Here is a 23,599-nt window from a genome sequence, read left to right as displayed (position 1 = left end):
CAAATGATTGTCAAGTGATCGAAAACATCCCTGGATTTATTCCTAGGGGCCATCCATTAAGTACGTCACGGTCCTAGGGGGGAGGGGGGGTTTGTGAAAGTGTGACAAGCAATGTATTCAGTATAGGAAAAACCCGTACGAAGGGGGGAGGGGGGGCCGAAAATTCCCAATTTTAGCGTGACGTACTTAATGGATGCTCCCCTAGAGGAAATGCCAAATTTATTTCTAAGGTAATAAATTGAGGAATTCCAGGAGGAAATCTCTGTGTGAACTCGTGCTTGAATCTCTGGAGGAACTCCTGCTTGACTCCCTGGAAAATAATAATCTAAAAATCTCTGGGAGAATTCCTGTAGGCTTTTCTAGATGATCCCTGGAGAAATTTCTAGACTCATTCATGTAGGAATTTTCAATGGAATCTCTAGTGTAATCAGTGTTGGTAAAAACTCAAATTCTCAAATCTCATGGTTGAGTTGTTTCACGCGCGATTCTTGACTCGCCAAACTCACCGTCGAAAAAATCATGCATGAGTTGACTCGCGATTTCACTCATTGCTTTATTTGTTGGTGTTCTTAATATTTACATCAAAGTTGTTAGGAATATATGATAGAAAAAAAGCAAATCTAGCGTACAATAACATTGAATGCCGTTTAAATTGATTTGGATTCGTTTTTCAAGCGAACGAGATTTCGGCGCTTGACTCGTTAGAGCGAGATTTTGCATGAAAATCTCGCGCGTGAGAAAATGATTCAGAATCGCGCGCGAGTTTGCTCACGCAGGAGCGGTTCATGAGTCTGCATTTAGTGTGATTTTACCAACACTGAGTGTAATTGTTTAACGAATATTTGGTGGACTTCCTAAAAAAAAACCTGAATAAATTTCTGAAGCAATTCTGAGAATATCACTGGTAGAATTTATTATAGAATCTTTGAAATAATTTGGCCATGGACTTGGAATGCTTGGACAAGTCCAAGAAATCTCCAGGGAAATTTCTAAACAAATCCTTAAAAGAATTTCTATAGAAATCTTAGAATTTCTGAAGGGGTCTGCTGAAGATTTTCTGAAGGAATCCAGGGATAAATTTCTGAAGCAACTTCTTTGTTTCTAAAATTATCACTGAACGCCCTTCTGAAGGAATCCTTTGATAAATTCTCGTACGGATTCCCGAAAAATTTGAGGCTTTTTTAAGGAAACCCAAAAAGAAGGGGAATTTTTCGAGAAATTTCAGGAGGATCCTCTAACGAAAACTACGAAGGAAGATCTAGAGAATGTTCCAAAGAACTACACAGGGTTGTTTTTCGGCTTTCAGTCTGTTAACCGATTGAAACGAAAATTTCTTTCTAGCCCATTGAAAAGTCTGGCGTAAGAAAAAAGTTTTCGTTTCAATCGCTTAGCAGACTGAAAGCCGAAAAACACCCTGTGAATTTCGAAACAGTCGATAGCATCTACGTGTTCCAAAAAACTTACAAGATAAATCCGTGGAAGTTTTTCCGAAAGGAATTCTTGGAGAAAGAAAAATAAGGTCATGCAGCTATATCGGAAGGAGTCCAGGAAACGTATTACAAAAAAGTTCCTGCATCAGTTTCTGGGGCAATCTCTAGAAAAGTTTAGATCAAATTCTAAAAGAAACCAAGAATGTTCACATGAATTATTACTCCATGTTTGTTAGAGCGAAATGATAATTCCATAGTGTCAACAACTTTATTTTTCCAAAATTGGCAAGTATAAAATTTTGAAAAAAAAAATGGTGAAAAAATAGTAAAAATAACTAAAGATGATGCAATAGTCTTGATGTACACTCTTCCAAAACCATGAAGCTGCTTTTTTTTACAGAATTGAGGAGCCAAGATGTAAAGGGGTGTAAGTGACAATTTTGTCGATTTTGAGCTGAGCATATAAAAAAAAATTTTAAATTTCAAGCTCTCAGGAATTTTTACAAGTTTATTTTTAAGATGATTAGAAAAGTTACAATAAATCGAAGATAATTGGGTGGATTTTGAAGTTCCTTATTTGTTATTTTCAGCATTTCGTGGTTTCAGCAGAAATCACTCGCAGAACCATTATCGATCAAGATTCCAAAAAAACTGCAACCCTGCCAGGAAGATGCTTCCCAACAGAGCCCATAAATGTGTCCGTAGCTTCTCCAGATGATGATGGCTTTGACTGCAGCCAGCAGCGTGTGATAACAACACACCATAAAGGGTTGCCCGGACCGGACCCGGCCCAGGTAAAACGAAGGAACGGCGATGCAGGCAAGAATCGGCGAAGAAGTTGATGCATAACATCGAGCCCCCTTTTGATGCAATTTTTTATGCTTCTCCTTTGCGGCGGCGGCGACCGGCGGTGCATGTTTTGTATTTTGTTTTGCTATTGGCCTAGGTCGTAGTCGTAGTCGCCATCGTCTTCGGGCAATGTTGTCGTCTGTTTGTGTTGCTGGTCTTCTTCGCAAGGAGAATTTGCGATTCTACATAGAAAGAGAGAAAGAGTGAGACAGTTAGATGCGGAGGTGGTTTACGCAGGATATTCACGCCGCCGGACTCAAAGGTGTTGTCTAAGACCAGTTCGGACCAAGATGGTGGGAGCTTATAAAGGGTTTGTCTGCAATAGACGGGATCCAGTCAGTGTCGGATAGACTCCGGATCTAGTCACGACATAGGACTTATTCTAGTGGTTAGCAGGAAAACGGTTCGGAGAAAGAGTGCTAAAGGTAAGCAGCTGTTAGTGAAATGTGTGAACGTTACTCTACTATGGGCAAATTCAACAGTGCATTCGGATTCAACTCTAATTTCAAATCTTCTGATGAAGCAGGATGACACTATACGCATGGTTGATAAGTGTTTAAAAGTTTTGTGAAAATGTGCGAATCAGTTTTTTTTGTGATAAATCATGAAATCAAACGATTTATTTAGAACATCGATACAAAAATGCTCCTAATACAATAATCTCCATATATATATTCACATTAATCATAACTTGTTCTGTGGTTTAGATGATTAAAGCGTGGGACTAGCGATACGGAGTCGTGGGTTCGAATCGCACCAGAACAAGTGGTATTTTTTCACAAATTTATTTCTCAACTTTTCAATCAAACACACACTGTGTTTTCGAAATTTGAGTTTTCTCGTTTGCATCAAAATTCAAGATAGTAATAATGTGTTTTTAAAGGAAGCCATTAATTGAAACAGAAGTTAGATAGATCATCTTTTCGTGTTGCGTTACGGTGAAAGATCTACCAAACCGAAGCTTAGCGACATCCGGTTTGCCATGATAGGATTTTGGTAATAAGGAATCATAGTACAAGCATTTGTTTGGGTGTCGTATATGTTGGCGGCTGTTTTTATTGTTGTGAAATATGTTTCATAAAGAAGAGGTAAGGGATGACTTTTTTCAGTTTAGTAAAAGTTTTGTAAAGATTTTCCTGCAAATTATTTCAGAATATTTTTCTTCCCATGTACTTCTTCATAGTTTTCCCTTCGACGATATCCAGCGACACCAATCCTTTAGCGATTTTTTGGGGCTTATCATAAATTTTCCAGAATGTTTATAGAAAGAATATTTTTGGAAGATTTTAGAATCTACCAATAGCATGATTTCAGCAAGAATTGTTTCAGAGATTTCTCCCTTTAGAATGCATTCTCACCCATATATTTCGTTGAAAAATTTTCCAGGAATTCCTTCGATGAATTTCTCCAGAAATATTTCTTGGATGTTTTTTTTTAGGAATTTCTGAAGAAGTTTCTCAAAAGATTCATTCTGAAACTAGTCCACAGGTTCCCCAAATAGAAACCCTCCTGGGGTTCCTTCAGTTATTCTTTAGGACATTACTTCAAAGATTGATACAAAAGTTCGTGCATGTATTTCTTCAAACTTTTTGAGCGCATTACTCTCGAATTTATTTCAAGAGTTTTTTCTTGGGAATCTTCTGAAGTTCTCCCAGGAATTTCTAAAGTACTTTTTCTTGAAGGATACCTTCAATGCAATTCTTGGAGATTTTTTGTTCATAGAGATTAGGAGGATTTTGTTTGGAGAAATTCCTCTAAGGTTTTCCATTTAGAAATTTAAAACTTTTTCACGAAACTCTTGAAATTATTGTTGGAGTTTCTTCAGAGAATCATTCGAGTGCTAATACATATGATCGGAGATTCTCTCAGACATAATTAAAATCCTCAATAGATCCTTCTGGAAGTCGTTGAAAGGTTTATCCATAAGTTCCTCCGGGAATTCCTTCAGCGGGGGTTGCTTAGGATTTACTCAGACCTTTTTTCGTGGATTCTTTCAGAGGTTTTTATTCGGTAAAGTTCCAGGGATTTCTCAGCAGCATCTCAGCAGTTCCTGCAGAAATAACAATGAATTCTTTGGTATTTAAAAACAAATTCCAAGAATTCAAGAATTCTTCTATGAATATTTGCAGAGGTTTCTTGGTATTCCTGGTCGAAGCTTGTCGGAAAGGAAAATATGAATCATTTCATGTTTCAAAACAAAATTAAGCAAATAAACATGAAATGTAATGAATCTTATTACACCCCGTCTCCGTTATCCAGAACATGATTATAATTGATCGCTCTGCATTATTTCCGACTACCACAAATCATAAAATCCTACAGCCGGAAGCAGTGCATATATTTGTGTCAAACTTCCTACCGCAGCATAAATCATACATTACTGCAACAGCACCCAGCCTCATTATCATACACACAGCAACAAACGCTCAAAAGCTCAAACCAAATATGCTGGCAAATAAAAATCTATTAAATGGTCGCCACGCGTGCCAGACAGAAAAGGATTGCACCATCCCATAATTTGCGCCCAAAACATAACCGTGACCGTCAAAATGTGCAATTCAGCAGCCCTGTCTTGTATAGGGAAGCAGAGGGCGAAGGGATCCTTCTAGACGGCCAGCCGCCACATGTCGTGCCATTCGCGAGATTGGTCTGGGTAAGGGACATTCGGACAAAATGGTATCATAGGTACAGCAATTGTACAATGTAACATTATCCAATCTTTAGTGATACATCGTATTATAAAACGATGATACAACAAACCGTATTGATGATACTACTTCGAATTTATGTCCACTTCGAATTTTATTATTATTTATTATCAATTTATTATCAATATACGCTTAAAACAAAATGAATACAGTGGTTTTTCGATTTTGCCACGGTTCTATTTAATCACGCTCCATTATATCACGCTCGATTCTAGCACGGTATTTTTTTTTCGATTTTATCACGCTATGATATTTGATAGAAATATTTACAAGTACATATTCCAAACTAAGTAGGACATATAAATTGTCATGATTATGCTACTTTTGCACATGAGTAGGGTTCGTTCACCAGTTTTCGTCAGTCTAAGGGAAACCATTCCTAAAAAAATACAAATTAATCAATTAAAACTACCAATATGCCAATATGAAAGGTTTCAATCTGTATTATGGTTAAAACAAATGCTTCTACCCTAAATGGTTTCAGTGGTAAAGCTGATAAGGGATTTCAGACCGGGTACTGAACTTGATTATCTAGAATCGCATTTTAAAACATTGCAAATATTTACCAAACAAACGAAAAGCTGCATAAAACTTCAATGTTAACTCATTTCAATAAAAGTTGGTTTGACAAAATGTCAAAATGCAATCTTTAAATGGAATTCCATTCGCAACTTCATATAAGTTTTGGAAGGTTCCTAGCATAAGAGAATCCAAAGATGTTTGTCAGAATAGACCATTAAAATCACTTAAACGGCTGTTATGAAATGATCAATGATCAATTGTTACCATGCAAATACCGACAGCACGGATGTCATAACTTAAATATTACTCAAGACTGAAAATGCTACTCATTGCTTGCTCACTCGAGCAAACTATTGAGTGCCATTTCAGACTTCATGCGTTCCATTTCATGTGGCTCCATTTCGTCTTCACTAGTTAGTTGAGGCGTTGAAAGTATATCTTCACATTGCTCTACAATGCAGCATAAACACAGTCTAGGATGACTTCTTGATCTTTATTGACAGTTGGCTTTTTTTTTTCAAAATGCTGCTTGAAATTTTCAATTTCCATCGCGTGGTTTCATGTTTTGTTAGTTTTTTATTTGCTTTTTTTTGTATTTGGGTGTATTTTGAGTAATAAAAACACTCGCAAAAATATGTTTCAATTTTATCACGCTCCAGTATATCACGCGATTATTTTTTTTATTCGTGATATAATCGAAAAAGTACTGTATACAATTACACACCCTAATGAACCTTTGTTCTTTGAAAGGGTTGCTTGGGATTGCTAGCTAATAGTTAACTAATTATGGAATTTAGATATGCACTAAATCTTTACCTGATTTCCAAAATTCAACAAATCTACATCACTAACGTATAATGTAACTGTCAATATCACTCTTCATATGGTCTACCAGACTACGCTTGAAACAATTAATGGATTGGGTATTTCTAATGTTTTCAGGAAGTGGATTGAATATGTTGGGCCCTGTGTTGGAGAATCTTCTTCTTCCAATCTCTGTTCGGAAGAAAATTTGTTGTAATAGATGAGCGTATCGGGTGTTGTGGTGATGTTCTGCTGCGTTAAATGACCAGTTGTGGTCAGATTGTTCAATATTTTGTACATGGTAATACATATATGGAGAGTAAAAAGACACCCTATTGGCAGAACATTGTGATCCTATGTGCAGTATAGCTCGTTAGTGAGAGGCAATCTGAAAATGGCTTTCATACAACGATTCGGTTGAATCTGAACCTCTCTTAGATACTTACGTGTTATATGATGTACCCCAGACCACAATCCCGTATTGGTATCTGCTGTGCACGAAAGCAAAATATATTTTAAGTAACACGTGTTTTGGCACGTACTTAGACAGTTTCCAAAGCACTCCGCATAGTGATGAACAATTTGTTACCAACTCTCGTATATGGACATCCCATCGCAACTTTTCGTCAATATGTACGCCCAGGAATTTGAAACTGGATACTACCTCGATCGTGTCACCATTTACAGACAGAACTGGATACGGAGAAACTTGATTGACTTTGGCACCGAAAACCATAATTTTCGTTTTTTTGTAGTTCAACGATAGCAAGTTATAAGGCAATCCATGACGACATATCGCGATGGGGGTGACAGCTGAAATTGTAAACACAGTGTATGTATAGCTTACCAAATTTTCGTCGAGTGTTCTCGGTGCCTAACAAATTCCTTTGTGTTCAACTGTCACCCCGATCGACGAATGTCAAAAATACATGGTAAACAAAGAAAATCAGCTGATCGCATCTGTCTCATGGATTGCCTTATTCTCAAGATACGCAATAACTAACTGCAGATCATCTGACATAATTCTGTACAGGTCATAAACAGAACGACATTTATAGGAGATGGCAGTATCGTCAGCGAACAATCTAGGTTGACCTATCATTTGGAGTTTTGCGATATCATTAACGTAGATCATAAAGGGCAATGAACCAAGGTTGCTGCCTTGAGGAACGCCACATTTGATGGTGCGATATTCGCTGCTGGATCCTGCAATTGCAACTTTTTGCTGTCTTCTTGATAAATGGCTTCTCAGAAGTTCATTGGCGATACCATGAATCCCTAGGCGTCAAGCTTCTTCAGCAAAAGTGTATGATTGATGGTATCAAAAGCCAGTAACAAGTTTTTGATCTACAGACTGCGACACATCATCCACTAGCTCCAACACCGCCAATTCAGTTGATGACCCTTGCCGAAATCCGAATTGCCGTTGATACAGTTGTAACTTGAAAATGGCTTTTTCAGTCTCGACAAAATTCAAATACTGCTATTTAATTTCGTCCAACGTTTCGGTCGCATATAGGACCTTCATCAGGGACTATATGCGACCGAAACGTTGGACGAAATTAAATAGCAGTATTTGAATTTTGTCGCAAGCAAGCTTCAACAACATAGCATTTTATTATACTGTTCTTGTTCACTTGTAGTCAGCTTAAAATAAGAAGCTCAGGTGTGCTGGTTTTGTTTTCGAAGAGATTTATGCCCTCGAAATCGTGAGTAGGTGCCATTGTGGTGGCCATTTTGGGATTCTAACCAATCTGTCCTTAGATTTACAAATTATTTCCGAGAAAACCCACCTCCCCGGTGGCACATCCAATGCCACAATCACGGCACAATCGCTCCTTAAAACAACAGAATTCCGATAAAACTTTTTGGAAAACTTTACTTGTGAGCTTTATTCATGTTGTCAACGGTGGAACGAGGGATTTCTCAATGGGTAAACTTTTTAAATTTAAACTTATTTAATTAATCAACATGTGTTTGAGTTTGAATTAAAAATTAAAATTTTAGTTTCAATAATTTAATCAGTTCACCGAATAAACATTAATATTTTTGTTTCAAATGAACGAAATTTGTCTTCGTGTAAGACTGTTATCAGATAACGGAACAATCTATTCCTATTTTCGATAGGATGAATATGGGAGCGAACGATTAAAAAAAGTATTCATGCCACCTTAGATGTTAAACATTAGTTTTACGAAACCAATAACAAAAATAAAATTGAACTTTTTTATATTCAACGCATTTCACTCCGACCTTCCCATCGCATCACGTTGACCGTAGCCAAAAGCATTCCCCAAAAGTTCGTCATATTCCCGCATTCCCGATTCGGCTGGGATGCTGCCAGTTGTTGGCCCCGTTCCAAGCTCCAACAGGAGCAAACAAAAAGAAGCAATGCAGGCGCAGCAAGTTTCGATTGGCACTACATACTAGAATTTGGCGGATAGCTGGCTGTTGCTGCTGAACTAAAGGAAGGAAGGAAAGCTGGTACGACCTTGTCAGATTGAATTTTCGGAGCTTGGTCATGTTCACTTTTTTATCCCCTTTTATTCCTGCGTGTTGTTTGGTCTGTTTTTGGATTTGTGTCTAAAGCCTAAGGGAAAGACTGTTTGGGTGATGCTTTCGGTTTGAATCATGTTACGTGCATTTTGTGCTCTACACTGTACATACTTCTCATTTACCCCAGGAAGTCAGTGGTGTCCAAGTTAAAAAAAAAAATCTAGGAAAATTCTCTTGTTCCTAGTGAATGCTGTTCGAGCCGGTAAGAAGTTGATCATCAATATTCACTTCTTTTCACGATCAGCCTTGGTAGCTGTGTAGTGTCGGTAGCGATTGTCTCAATTGGCCAAGAATAACACTACGGACCGTCTGTTCCAGTGATAAGAGTCCACTAAACAGGTGACCCCTAATTCATGGTGTGTTGCGGCTTTATGCATACAGTGCCTAGCAATGAATGACTAGGGGGTCTAATAAAAACCTAACCGCAAACAGAGCCTGTGGAGTACCAGCGCATCCTCCACAGTGTTTTTCCATTACTACGCTAACCGGAGCAATAGTGTAGTTGACCTAGTGTTTCTCCGAGATCATCAGCTGCCCTCCTTTAGTCTCACTTGAGGCTAAATAAGAGTGGGATTGTGAAGATGCTGTTAATTGGTTTTAATTTTCACCTACATGGTTTCGCATTATGCGATATAGGTACACACAGGGGGTGGGAAACTCGGCACACTTGATTTTGTGCCAAACGTGCCGGTGATGTGCCGAAGTGTGCCGGAGTGCTGGCAGTTATGCTGTCAGTTGATTCAGTACATTTTATGTATCTGGCAACCTTTCTCTTGTTTTGATTTCGCTTTGATGTGTTCCTGATTCTTCGTAATCATAACCAAAAAATTCGCTGATTCGGCAGCGGTCTGTGAAGTTTATTTTGTGAAAACATTGCAGAACTGAGAAATTTACAGGAGGTCGATGCAGGAGTCGATGGCCAAATCTATCCTAGAACGCACTAGAACAGAACCTTGATTAAAACGCCAAATTTTAGATCATCATTACTTGTCTTCGCCCTAATCATGCATTCCATCCAAAATTCTGCGCAAAACTCCATCGCAGATCTGTTATTTCAAAGGATTTGCAACTTCGTTTTTCGGGTTACAAAACATTCGATGTCTTCGGAATGCATTTGAAACGGTCTGAACCCCCCACACTGGGGCAGAACTGAAAGTACATGGAAAAAACCTCTAGCTCGTCGAGATGTCGAGATAATCATTTGGAGTCTTCAGAGAAAATATTTCTATGAACATGGTCGATATTCTGAGCAGTAGTCAATTTCTATAAGTCATTTTGGCCATCTTTCATTTTAGCGATATGGTGTCTTCGGCAAAGTTGTTCGGCTATTTATGCTGACAAAGTTTGCTGAAACCGTCAAATTTCCAAAGCCTACAATTCTTGAGATATTAACCGATTTATAAAATACCTACCTGAAATCAATTTTTTCATCAAAATACGTTTTTAAACAGATTTAATGTTCGTTTTCGAGTTATAATAATGAGTATTTTTAAAACATATATCGAGGAAATCAGTTGGAAAAAATAAAATATGCATTGATTTCATATAGAAAGTTCCCGAAAATCATGCAAAATGTATATAGGACGTTCTTGCAGTCGAGCAAGTTCGGGCAAGTGTTTTCATCGGCAATCACCTAAAAAATACATTAGCTTTCATGTAAAAAATTTTCACAGACATGATATTTAATGATTTTATCTAAATTGAGTTCAAAGTTTACTGTTTTGGGTTAATTAGTACAAAATTTATGTCCATAAAATACTGTGAACCATACAGTCTAGTCATAGATTTAATTGTTTCTAATCTCCAAACAAATTGTCAAACACAAAAATGTCCCAAATGCCGCCAATAAAAGCATTTTATCATTCGTGAATGATTTTTTCAAACGTAATTGTGTATTTGCGTGATGATTCAACGACTGTTTTACAACACATCCAGATTTTGTAGAGATCTAGACATATGTTTGATTCCTGTGATGGCCACTAATTTGAAAGACAGCTTAATAATAGAGGAATCAAATTACAAAGAATAGTTTTTTACTGGTATATTTCTGATGAATTGTTATTAATTTTCATTAGTACGCAAAATATTTAAATATTTAGTACGTAGGACTAGGTTAAAATAACTGATAAGCTTTTCTACATTATTTTACCCATTTTTTTTTGCTTTTGAGTTTTAAGATCATTGAATAAATTAATTTATGCTTATAACTCTCCACGTTTTTTTATATCTCTATTAAATAAGATAATAAACATACATTAAAAAATATTCATGATGTGTGACAATATGACGCAATGATGAATGATAAAACCAAAGCATGCTTTCACTGCCGTTTGGGACATTTTTGTGTTTTACAATTTGTTTGGAGATAAGAAACAACTAAATCTATGACTAGATTGTATTTATACTTTTCATGGTTCACTTGGCATCTTAAAACGTAGTATTTTATGGACATAAATTTTGTACTAATTTACCCAAAACAGTAAACTTTGAACTCAATTTAGAAAAAATCATTAAATATCATGTCTGTGAAAATTTTTTACATGAAAGCTAATGTATTTTTTAGGTGATTGCCGATGAAAACACTTGCCCGAACTTGCCCGACTGCAAGAACGTCCTATATACATTTTGCATGATTATCGGGAACTTTCTATATAAAATCAATGCTTATTTCATTTTTTCCAACTAATTTCCTCGATATTTATTTTATTTCAGTATTTTTCATTATTATAACTCGAAAACGAACATTAAATTTGTTTAAAAACGTATTTTGTTGAAAAAATCAATTTTAGGTAGGTATTTTATAAATCGGTAAATATCTCAAGAATAATAGGCTTTGGAAATTTGACGTCTTCAGCAAACTTTTTCAGCATAAATAGCCGAACAACTTTGCCGAAGACACTATATCGCTTAAATGTAATTTGGCCAAAATGACTTATAGGACTTTTATGCGAATAACGTAAGAAAAATTACCTACCGCTCAGAATATCGGCAATGTCCATACAAATATTTTGTCTGAAGACACCAAATGAGTATCTCGACATCTCGACGAGCTAGAGGTTTTTTCCATGTATTTTCAATCCTGCCCCAGTGTGGCCCCGTCATGCTTGAAATTCAGTATGAAATTAAAGAATATGAGAGTTAGACCTGGAATTCTGCCTGGAATTAGATTGCAATTGCAACAGCCGGAACAGTTGCATTTTTTGATCAGTGTTGATACAAGTTGTCTTCATTATGAGCCATTTTACGAAGTGACAACAATGTTGATGATGATATTGATTTTCACGGGTTATTGGACGCTACCTCCTGTCAAAATTCATTTATAAAATCTGCTCGTAAAATGGACTATTTTGTTTCTTCTCCAGCAAAAAAACGCACAAAAAAGTGTTGCCAGTTTGATGACAGCTAGCTCCATTAATGTGCCGGTGAGTGTGCCGAAAGCAGTGTTGCGAAACTCATGCTCACGACTAAAAAATACTCACTCACCTTACTCATTTGCGAGTAATACTCGCGTATGAGTATACTCACGCGTGAGTAATGACGTCATACTCTCGCGTGAGTATTACTCACTTGTGAGTAATACTCACGCAAGAGTATGACGTCATTACTCACGCGTGAGTTACTCATTTTACTCACGGTGAGTTTAGTGAGTAAGTTATTTTTGTTGGTTTGAAATGATGTTTTTGTTTGTTCTGTACTGCAATGGTGATTATTTATATACAAGGCACAGTTTTCGAGGAAAGGTGGATCTGCTCGAGAGCTTTGGCACCATAGGCTAAAAACTCTTATTGTTTACCTACGCATGCAAAGTAATATCATCAATTAGGAAATCTCTATATTTCACCACACTTTGTCAGTGGTATAACTTTTTCGCATACGTCGGGTCACTTTACGGTATTCAATAAAGATGTTTGACATATATTTACCTACCTTCAAATTAAAAATGGTAGGGTCAATTACATCTCCTAGGTCCAAACATATAAAACTTTTCTTTTCTGCATACATTTGATCGTTTTTTTTTCCATATGGCTAGTTTCTATTATTGTGCAAAAAGATAGGGCATATAATGGACAAATAGTAGTTTCGCTTCAAAATTACTTGAGTAGGCAAGTAAGGAAAAAAAGTTTTATACTGGTAACGCCTCCCTTGTAAATCTAAAAGAGCTGTAGATTTTTCTGCGCGGAAAAATAGTTCGTTCCGTAAAGAAAAGTAACGTTTTTCCTCATACTAAACACTTGATCAGTTTGTAATTTAAAATTTACAAAAAAAATGTAAATTTACTTGAGTACTCAACTTTCGAACATGAAACTTACACACAGGCTTTCCAAATGTACAGCCTTCTCGCAACAGCCCGCGCAAGGCTGAATCGACACTCTCTTATGTGTGCAGACCATCTCTCGTTACCGTGTGCAACACCATCAGTGAGAAATGTATCGCCAACAGCACGCACACGCATGAGCGAAAGATGTATTGAAACAGCCGCTGCTTCGGCTGCTTGCCTGACAGTTGCATACTCGAGTCGTATCGAGCCGAGTGGGAAACGTCGTGAGTAATGTAGTCCGCATGGCGATGACAATCTTCGGTTAACCAAGCCGGCTGTCGCATAAAGGGTGTCATAGGCTGTCACGGGAGTACATGGCTTAACGCTAAAAGTTATTCACAAAACATGTGCTCAATAAATATTTTTTTAACAAACATTATATGCCTTTCACAAGATGCCCCAGGGGCGGAAAGAAGTTTATGCCAGCGTTTTTCAAAATTGTAGTCTGGCTTAAATATACCACTGATGTGAGATTAAACTCTCTTTTATATTGAAAACATGGCAGTGCATTTCACATGCCAATAAAAAATAATGCTATGCAAAAAACTCTACTAGAACAAGACTTACAAGTACATATTCTCTATTTGAAAAAAATACATAATACATTAAATGCGACGAAAATTTTGAGCGTGGGATATACCACGATACTCGACAAGTTCAACAGAAGGAAAATGCTCGGCCCGAGCGCAGCGATTTTCGTCACTTCGTGTACAGCCAACGAGAGACGGTTTGGGCGAGAGCCGAGGTTGTCATCGGCGAACGAACGCACAGCGAAAGCAGACGATGTGAGCAGTTCCCGACAGTGATGTTGTACGTCGCATGAGTTTTATTCTGTGGGCTGTCATGAACCGTGCATTCACAAGGCTGTCATGGGAATAAGAGTGTGACAGCCATCAAAATGCTATCATGATGCGGTACTTTTGGGAAGCCTGCTTACACACTAAACGCATCCAGCAAAGCAAAAACCAGCAAAACGAATGGTTGATTTTTAAGCAATTTTTTGCTAGAATCCGGTACAACTTTGTGCCCTATCAGCACAAATTGCTGGATGTTTCATAAAAAAGTGCTTAGACTTGATAGAATTGAAACAAAACTTTATTGGAACTTATGGGTGACAAAAGGAACAAATTGCCATGGCCCGTAGCGTAGTGGCTACACGTTCACTTAATAAGTGGATGGTCATGGGTTCGATCCCAGCCCGGAACTTGCAATTTTTCGTCAGTTGCTCTTCCCCCCCCCGAGAGCAGCTGGCACCTGACCCTCTTCAGAGCATTTGCTCCAACGGACCCGGACACCTGGATATCGGCTAACGGCAACTCATAATGGACCCCCAATCGGACTGGAAAAGGAACAAGAGCCACACATCAACATCCTCGTGCTCATCATTCTACCATGATAGTGTAGAAAGTGAAAGCAGCGCAACGGAATCCAGTTCGATCTAGTAGAATTATAATAGAATACATTTAGGAGCTGTACAAAGTGTAAGTACAGCTTCCAATTGGAATCGCACGCAGTGCCCTGGTGGACAAAAGAGCTGTAAATTAGGTAAAGTGATTGAAGAATAAAAAATAAAGGAACAAATTCTGAAGGAATCCCATGAGCTTTTTCAAGTCTTAGTTTTTTTTTCATATAAAGTTGGACCACCCTAATTATATGAGCCTCGGACCTAAAAAGAAAAAAAACTGCCGAGCAAATTACTACCAGTAACATGGCCAGTAATCATACCCAGGTAACCAATATGCAGCTAAAATGGCATTAATTCAGCACTATATGCGCCTTTGCAGCAGGTCTGCTGCTATCGAACTGTCAAATCCAAGGTCAAATCACACCACACCACACGATTCCGTAAAATTACTTTTTCTTAATTGTTGTCTCTGCCAACCCCCTGAAGAAAGCGTTAGTTCTTGAAGCCGGCTCGAACGGGCTCGTTAACGAAATTTCAGCCTGCCTTTCAATCTGCTACGTACGGAAGCGAACTTTGTCGTACGAATTATCGTGCATTTGAGAAACGATCGTTTACACATTTGTTCAATGCGTTTAGTGTTCTTTATTAAATTTACAAGACGCACAAGCATGCAAATACATTTCGTTCATTTAAAACAACGCTGAACTCAATTATATGTGAATGTCACGCCTGCACTAACAGAAAAAAAAAATCACTGTTTTCAGCTTAATGCAACCGCCCATTCAAATCAGCACCACGTCCTGCGCCAAATTTTTGGCTTCACGCCAGTTATATGTGGATGACAGCCATTTCAGGGGATTGATCTCTGTCTACAAGAGGTTTGAGTTCAAATAAAAGCCCTCACGTTGAGCTGTTGGGCTCAAAGGGGACCTCTTCAGGACCGCCCTTAACGGAGCGCTTAGAACTACCAGTAAGATACAATTCACTAGAATAAAAAAAAACAATAGAATTATTGACAAGCAACCTTGTCTACTGATTCAATACATTCGTCCCAATAAAACATACCATTAATGTTTGATAGGATTCCAAGCCTTTAGATAAATTTTAGATTACCGTATGAAAATGAGTAAAGCATACTCGTGAGTGAGTATCTGCACGTCAATACTCACGAGTGAGTGTGAGTTGTACAGCGCTTACTCAAATGTGAGTAATACTCACGGTGAGTTTAAGGTGTACTGCTCATACTCACTCGTGAGTTTGACTAGTTGTGTGAGTACTCGCTCATTTCGCAACACTGGCCGAAAGTGTGCCGGGCACTTTGTGCCGAGTTTCCCACCTCCTGGGTACACAGTGTACATATTCTGTGTATCCTCGCCTTTGGCGTTATCCAAATGATACCGATCTGGCTTAATTGCTACTGTTCTTTGTTCCCAAGTAAGAATTCGAAATCATTAATAAGCATGCCAGCTTAGCAAGTGTTCTACGAAAGCGCCGATAGCTGAATAATGGGATGTGTTGAAAAAAAAAAAGAGTCGAATAAATATTTCAAACAGTTTGAATAGCCCTTCTGTTCATCATATTTATGTAAATTGAACAAATGATCGAACAGAAGTTTAAGAAATGTTGTTTAGGAATTTCCCCCTATAGCCTAATAATGTTCTAATAATGTACGAAGACAAGCTGTTTCCGACGTATTAGATGTCATTATGCCACATATAATTCACAGTGGAACAAGTAGCTTAAAAATAGGTTAACAAGAGTTGCTGATTCGTTCTATTCAGCTGCTGATTAGCAGTGCTATTAATTGCCATTGTTCGTCATGTTTACATTTGTAAACACAGTTGCAAATTATTATACATCAAACAGGAGCCTTGCAGCAGCTCTAAATAATTGTATCAAACAAAATCATCACGACTTACCCTTAACACTACACTGATCAACGGCAGCAAATCCACCGTGCTTGAAAACGGCAACTGGCTCCACTAACAAGCAGCGTCTATAAGTTTCCCCCCTGGTTCCTTTATCATGACACGGATCGAGCCTTATTTCTATCTTGACCGGGTTCAGGATCCACTTTTTGTCAGGAGATTAACCGCAGGGTGACACATTTTTCTTTCGTACACAAAATGAATGTCCCGAAAACTAAACACAACTTACTTTTTTGAGTATGAGAAACAAAAAAATATTCTTGAAGGATCACAAAATTTGCAAAACAACATCGCACCGTAGTGAATTGACTTCACGGCCACTATTAGGCTCCAGTAGCGCTGCTGATGAACAAAGCTTACAGAAAAGTTTATTCACATAAATAAACGTTGTGGATATGATTAATCAATCATTAATCAACTTCAATGTTCATGTCGACCACAAGTCGAACAACATAACTTAAGCGATCTTTAAGCAACGTATGGACGGCAACGTATTCGATTCAATGTTTAAATACTGCTTTAAATCTTCCAATTCATGCAATCCTGATTGGAGAAGATCAGATGAAGACGACAGTGAAACATAAGGTCCCGAGTTCGAGTCTTGTCAATTATGTGAGTTCTATCATAAAACTGTGATTAATGTAGGTAATATAGCCATAAAAACACAGACAAACAGACGTAACACTTGCGAAATTTCCATCGATCACGCTTTTAACGATCATTTTAAATTTGCATAGTTGTGACTTTCACAACCAGGGGCGCGCGCATCGTTTTTCTATGCGTTTGACGTTTCACACTAGCGCCTTCTGTTGACGATATTGCACAACACAGTGGTTCGTGCAACTTTTCCACCAGGTGATGGTAGTGTGAACTGGGCGACGGATTTCCATGAAAATCGTTCAAGGTGTTACGTCTGTTTGTCTGTGATAAAAAGTTGATCAAAATATTCATATGAGAAATATGTAAAAAATGTTGCTTATTTATTTATAGAGCGATATTGAAGAAACGTTTAAGAAACTTTTTTACAGCATTTGTTCAATCAAATATAAAAATTGAAATTGCTGCCAAATTTTGTTTTGTATTGTGGTGCAATAATTGTCGCAGAAATCTTGTTACAATGAACGTGGCTGCAAATTTACTTAAGTTCCTAAAATCTTTATTAGACGATTAAACAAAAATACAGTAAGGACCCGATTTTGTCAGCCCCATTTTGTGACGAACTTTTTGCTCTCATTATCTTACGATCACATTTCAAGCAATTTATTAATATTTATCATCAAACTACAGCTGAGATGCAGAACATAGAGGAATGATAAATTTGAAAAACTGTTTAAGTTTTTGAAGAGAGCAAAAAATGTGTTCCGAAAAGGGGCTGACAAAATCGGGTCATTTATGTACATCATTCAACTTGGTTTAATAAACGTTGAAGAAAGGTTGCTGATAAATTCGTAAATAGCAAACGAGTTGAACCTTGAACAACAGCCGTGTAATGAAGCAACGATCAATGAATAAACATAACATTTACAATGCTTATAGAACGGCTGATGTTGAACAGATTCTCCATTTCTGGGCTAACAAGAGTTGAAAAACAGTTTTATCTTAACTAAACCAATTATAATTCGACTCAAGGCTTAAAAACACAGCTTTGAGAAGCATTTCTTAAAGTTATAATTGTTTCTTGGGTTGTGCTGTGATTGTAAAGAGTTTAATCTTGCCTGGTTTGGGTAGTGGCTACAGTTAGAATAGCTCAGATTAATCTTCAGCATAAAAGAACAGCGACGATCACTCTTTGCAGACTTACACAGCAAAAATATATGAATATTAATTACAACGGTAATTGAAATCTGATGTAATTATCGGTCATGTAATTGTTGAATTTCATTGAAATATCATCGCGCATAATGTAATTCAACAACGCTTACTTACTTTTGCAACATTAAATTATCTGTCCAACAATATTATAACCAAGCGTCACAACTCCATTCGATGTATCATATGTTTACTGCTGTACAAGAAAGTTTGAAGCAAATAGCCATTAACTTTACATGACCTGCTTGTAATGCTGATAGATTGACAATTCAACATGGCGCCCAGGTAAACAAACTAACCGTGGTGCACTTGAAGTGATTAGTTTGTTACTTTTTCCGATCGAAAATTGCTTCACTGGTAAGTTTTGCATGTTAATTATGATTCACGCAATGAAATTCAATATTCCATTATATATTCCTTTTCGATCAAGCTCAGCGCGTCACGGTAAACGCAGTGGCCGTCGAAATAGCAGCAGGAGCAGCCGCGCGATCAAGAACCGTGGAATCGATCGAAGCTGAGACTGCGAATCCTGGTACGACCGACACATGCATCCAAGCTTGATAATGATGGGGAAAATCTGCTGCATTCGTGACATATGAAGCTCTGTGTGTTGTGAAATTATGTAAATCAGAGGGCACAAAGTGAACTTTTGCAGAGATTGATTGAAAAAGTGTTATTTGTTATTGGATTTCATTGTACTTGCTCTTATATTGAAATGCCTAAAACCAAAGTTCCACACCATATTTACAAATAAATATATGTTCTAAAGCATAAATATTTCATTTGTTTTTACTTCGCTAAATAGAAAAAAAAATAGAAAGTATCATTATTTATACTGGATTATTCGGAACTATAAACTTAAGCAAACCATTAAATTTACATGGCGTCAAAATCATTTGCGCATGAAACGTATAACATCATGTCAAGTTACAGCATATGTCACGCTCCAATTATGTGCATTATATATCATGTAAATGTACATTAATTTTTCGAACTGTGTATGCAAAATGGTACAGCACAGCCCAAGTAGCCTTAGTTCAAAAACTTTACTTTTGTAAGGGGAATCCTTGTGAATCCGGTGTTTGCTGCTTTCAGTAAAAATGAAACAGTAAATACGTCCATTGTTCGGTATACAGATCAAAAAACACATATGATGCACATATTTGGAGCGTGGGATATCACAGAAGTTTACATGACATATCATGTAAAATTCTTGAAATATCATGTAAACTTTCCTTATATGTCATGTAATTCAGCATGACTCTGAGTATCTACATGACATATAACACAAATTTATATGATATATCATGTAAACCATCATAACAGTAAGTTTGAATGACTAAAATAAAGTTTACATGACGTGTAAATCTCCTTATTTTTATCTGTGTATGTTTACCACATGATGAACCATCCCCTACTTATGCGTTCAAACACGTCATCGCAAACTGCACTTCAAAAGGCCTTTTGATAATTGTTGGCAGCAGCGATGCCAGATGATTTTCTGTATCACGCATTCAAAAATCTGTATCCCATACAAAATTAAGGTAAAAAATCTGTATCTTATATAAATTAAAAATCTGTATTCCATATAAACACAATCTGTACAAATGCTCAAAAATCTGTATAATACAGATAAATGGTATCTCTGGTTGGCAGTGATGCATATTTACATGAGATATCATGTAAAATTACGTTTCGTTCGTGTAAATTTCCGCTAATAGTCGCGTAACCGGTTGGAGTCCATGACGGTTTACGCGATGGTTGGCGGCAATTTACACGATGATTATGTAATTTTACATTACATCTAATGTAAAAGTTCACTAACTCTAGCATTCTCTTTATGTGCATGATTTCTCGCTAAATTTTAATTACATATTTTTTTCTGTGTAATACAGATCTTGGATTACTTAACATAGGCAACCACCCAAACTTCATGGTATATGCTAGAGATGAAGTGTTAAACATAACGCTTTGTTTAACAAAATCAGTCACGAGTTGACCAATTAGCATGTGTGAGGTGATCATCGCTACATCTTTTCTGATCATTTTATTTAATGTTACTTCGCAAACTTTGCGTTTCAGGAATCTCCGGTCAACCAAGTGGGATCTCTTCACTGATTTGGTTGCGGTCTAATTTCATGGATTCTCACCATCCATTGACACTCTAAGTGAGTTAAATGATGTCGTTGATACTACAACGACCCTCATCATGGACGCTTTAAAAGAAGCTTACCCTCTACGGTCTGTAAAGACCACAAGGGAAACCCCTTGGCGGATCTAGCCAAGCTCAGGAAATAATTTGCGTTGCGTTGCGTTGCGTTGCGTTGCGTTGCGTGTTTCAGGACAGCTCGCAAGGTCTGCCAGAAAGTTCTTCGGTCTGCTGAATGATCCGGCTGGAAAAGCCTTTGCACAAATGTTTTTTTGCAGTTTGAGTGAAGTCAGTTGGTTGAACAGAAGCCTTGCAAAATCTAAGGATTTTCAAGTGAACGAACTTCGTTTGCCAAGTGGCGACTTCACTTACTATAAAGAGGAAGTTTTGGAATGTTGATTCAGTACTTCCCCGGATGTGTGGATATTACATCTTCGGATGAACCTGATGTCATTTCTTGTAGCTATGATTCTTCAACTTCTGCTCGGAGTGTCATAACTATAGAATCGATTGAGTGGGCACTTAATAACTTTGTTCCTTTTAAATCTCCTGGAGCAGATGGGATATATCCTAGATTCAGAAGGGATTTGTTCAAACATGTTTTGAAAAAAAAAAACTACTTGTTTGCAGTTTTGCTACAGGGGAAATACCGGCGAAATATTACTGTAAAGTTTATTCCTAAAGTGGGTCGAGTGGGATATGAAGAAGCAGAAAGTTTTGGACTTATGAGTTTGACATCATTTCTTTTAAAATGTTAAGAACGCATTGTCGATCATTACATCCATGATGTTCATCTGGCCAACGTGCCTCTTCATATGAACCAACATGACTTCTAATCTGGTAAGTCCACTGTGGCTCTTTTACACAAGGTTGTTTACGATATTGAGAAAGCATTCACTCAAAAGCAATCTTGTTTGGGTGTTTTCTTAGATATCGAGGGTGTTTTTGACAACGTGTCTTTCGATGCCTTGTTGGATGCCGTATTCAAAATTGTATTTACCAACTTATGGTTAAATGTAGCAAAAATAACGTCTGGCAATAATAATCAAATTTACCTTATCCTTCGAATTCAAGTTCAAGTCCACGACTAAAGCTGCAGCGAAAAAAAAACTTGTTTTTTCTCGTTTTGCACATTTCCACCATTCTTTGGCAGCGCCATTGCACTACTGGCCTGACCTGCCTTATACCCGTAACTGCATTCCTGCAAACCCGTTCTGTATCTGAATCTTGCATTTAGCCAATTAACTATAATTCTTGGAGAAGTTCAATAACCATCCGTCCGTCCATCTGATTCTCGTTCTTTTCTCTTATTCTCATTCTTTACATCCAGATGGGCAGACTAGTGTCGGTGATCCTTCTGGTAGCAGCTTTCGCTGGAAGCCAATCAGCGCCAACGACCACCATCATCCACCAACCGGCTCAGTACTATCTGCTGCAGCCTCAGCCGTCGACCCTCAAGATCCAGCCGCATCTCATTCAACCCATTCAGCATCTGAAGCTGGAACAACCCAAACAGCAGCTGGTCTACTACTATCCATCGATTCCGCTGAGCAGTTCAATCAGCTATGACAAACCGATTCGGCTGGTGTCGCTCAAGCAGGAGGAGCAGCCCTGGTGGCAAGGATTCGTGAACTTTTTCCAGCCGAGCACGGAAAAGCCCGCCGAATCCCCTGAATCCGCAACGGAAGCTCCAGCTGCCCCAGCCGAAGGCGAAGCTGCCGCGATGATGAAGAACCAGATCTTCATGGCTCCGGCTGATGCCGAGCAGCTCCCGTCCAAAGCGGAAGCCCAACCAAACCAGCTAGGACATCGGTATTACATCCTGTCCGGTGCACCCCAGTTCTACGGCAACTTTGACGCCTTGCAAAACCCGCTGAACCCGATCTTCAGCCTTCAACCGCTGCAAGCCATCCATGCCCGCTCGAACTCAGAAATCCAGGCCGAGCCACAAATCGTGTCTTCAATCGCCCCAATTGCTCCAGTCCCAGCTCCGGTTCCAGCTCAACTGAAAAACGACCTGCTGGAGTCACACCCGGACAAGTCGGCCACCATCGAGCGTAACTGGGCTCGTTCCCTGGACGATGAACCTATTCCGGAACCGGAACTGCCACAGGGTCGCTCCCAATCGGACGAGCCAAGTGAGCAGAACCTTCCGCAGGTCACCGACGAAGAGAGCAAGAAGGAAGAGATGGGATCGCTGAGGCAGTCGAATGATCCTTCGGTTGCGGCCGTCAAGCCAACGGGAATCGCCCTCGCCGGCCGAGGAGGTTTGGCCGCTTCCGCCCCAACCGGCACGGCCATCGCAGGCAAAAATGGACTGGCTCTGGCTTCGCCAACGGCCACCTCCGTTGCTGGAAACTTCTTCGAAGACGACGAGGACAAGAACAAGAACTGAATCGGATGTCGGAACTCGAAACTGGAACAAGATCAATTAGTGGCGTAGGTGTAGTCTTATCCTTTAGGGTTTAGGGAAATCCATGAGCAAAATGATACAATCTCAACATTGGTGCTGGTAGGAAAAGCTTAGAGGCGATCGAATTCGGTGCCAACCCACGCTTGGCGTGGTAAGCGATCGCCTGGTCAAGTGGGGGACAACTTTAGTGTTCAAGGATATTTTTGTATACGTAAACGTAACTCTCTCGATCCTTGCGGCGAAATGAACGGCGTTTTCTGGCCTCAAGGAGAGAGCGGACTGACGATCCCACCTCAAAGAGGGCGGGTCATTTTCAAACAAGTGTTTTGGATTTGGAAACTGGTGATTTAGGATTTATTCAAAATTTTTAGATTGTAGGTTTTAGGATAAGATCATCATCATTAATCGACTAATGTGGGGATTGAGCTGATGGTTCTTCCATTCTAGAACCTCAGCTCAATCTTACCAGAAAGACTCATCTCATCACTCACCTTGCATTTCATCACGATAAAAATGTGTTCATAAAAATCATCAAAAAAAAGCAAATAAACAATATTCAAAAATGAAACAAACATGACTTCTTTATCAAATTACGGTCACATTCATTTCGTTCCAATAATCCAGGTCAGCAACCCTCTTATTTCAGTTAACAGCTGAATACCGCTCCTTTCACTACATAACAAAAGCACGCCTTCACACTACTCCTGA

At 38.4% G+C, this 23,599-nt stretch overlaps 1 protein-coding gene across 1 annotated transcript; it reads left to right on the top strand.

Annotated features, from left to right (window-relative positions):
* The first annotated feature begins 2,544 nt into the window (after nt 1–2,544).
* Nucleotides 2,545–23,296, top strand: LOC109429082 (uncharacterized). Its single transcript, XM_029871725.2, has 2 exons — nt 2,545–2,704; nt 21,809–23,296. Exon 2 carries the CDS (start codon nt 21,809–21,811, stop codon nt 22,871–22,873), a length of 1,065 nt encoding a protein of 354 aa, XP_029727585.2. The 5' UTR covers nt 2,545–2,704; the 3' UTR covers nt 22,874–23,296.
* The last annotated feature ends 303 nt before the right edge of the window (nt 23,297–23,599 follow it).

This window comes from Aedes albopictus, chromosome 2 (assembly GCF_035046485.1).
Source record: "Aedes albopictus strain Foshan chromosome 2, AalbF5, whole genome shotgun sequence".
In the NCBI taxonomy this organism is placed as follows: Eukaryota; Metazoa; Arthropoda; class Insecta; order Diptera; family Culicidae; genus Aedes; species Aedes albopictus.
Note: the sequence above shows the minus strand (reverse complement) of the source record. Positions and strands in the feature narration are given on the sequence as shown.

Coding starts and splice junctions, on each gene's coding strand:
- LOC109429082 (XM_029871725.2), top strand. CDS start 21,809: ATGGGCAGACTAGTGTCGGTGATCCTTCTGGTAGCAGCTTTCGCTGGA.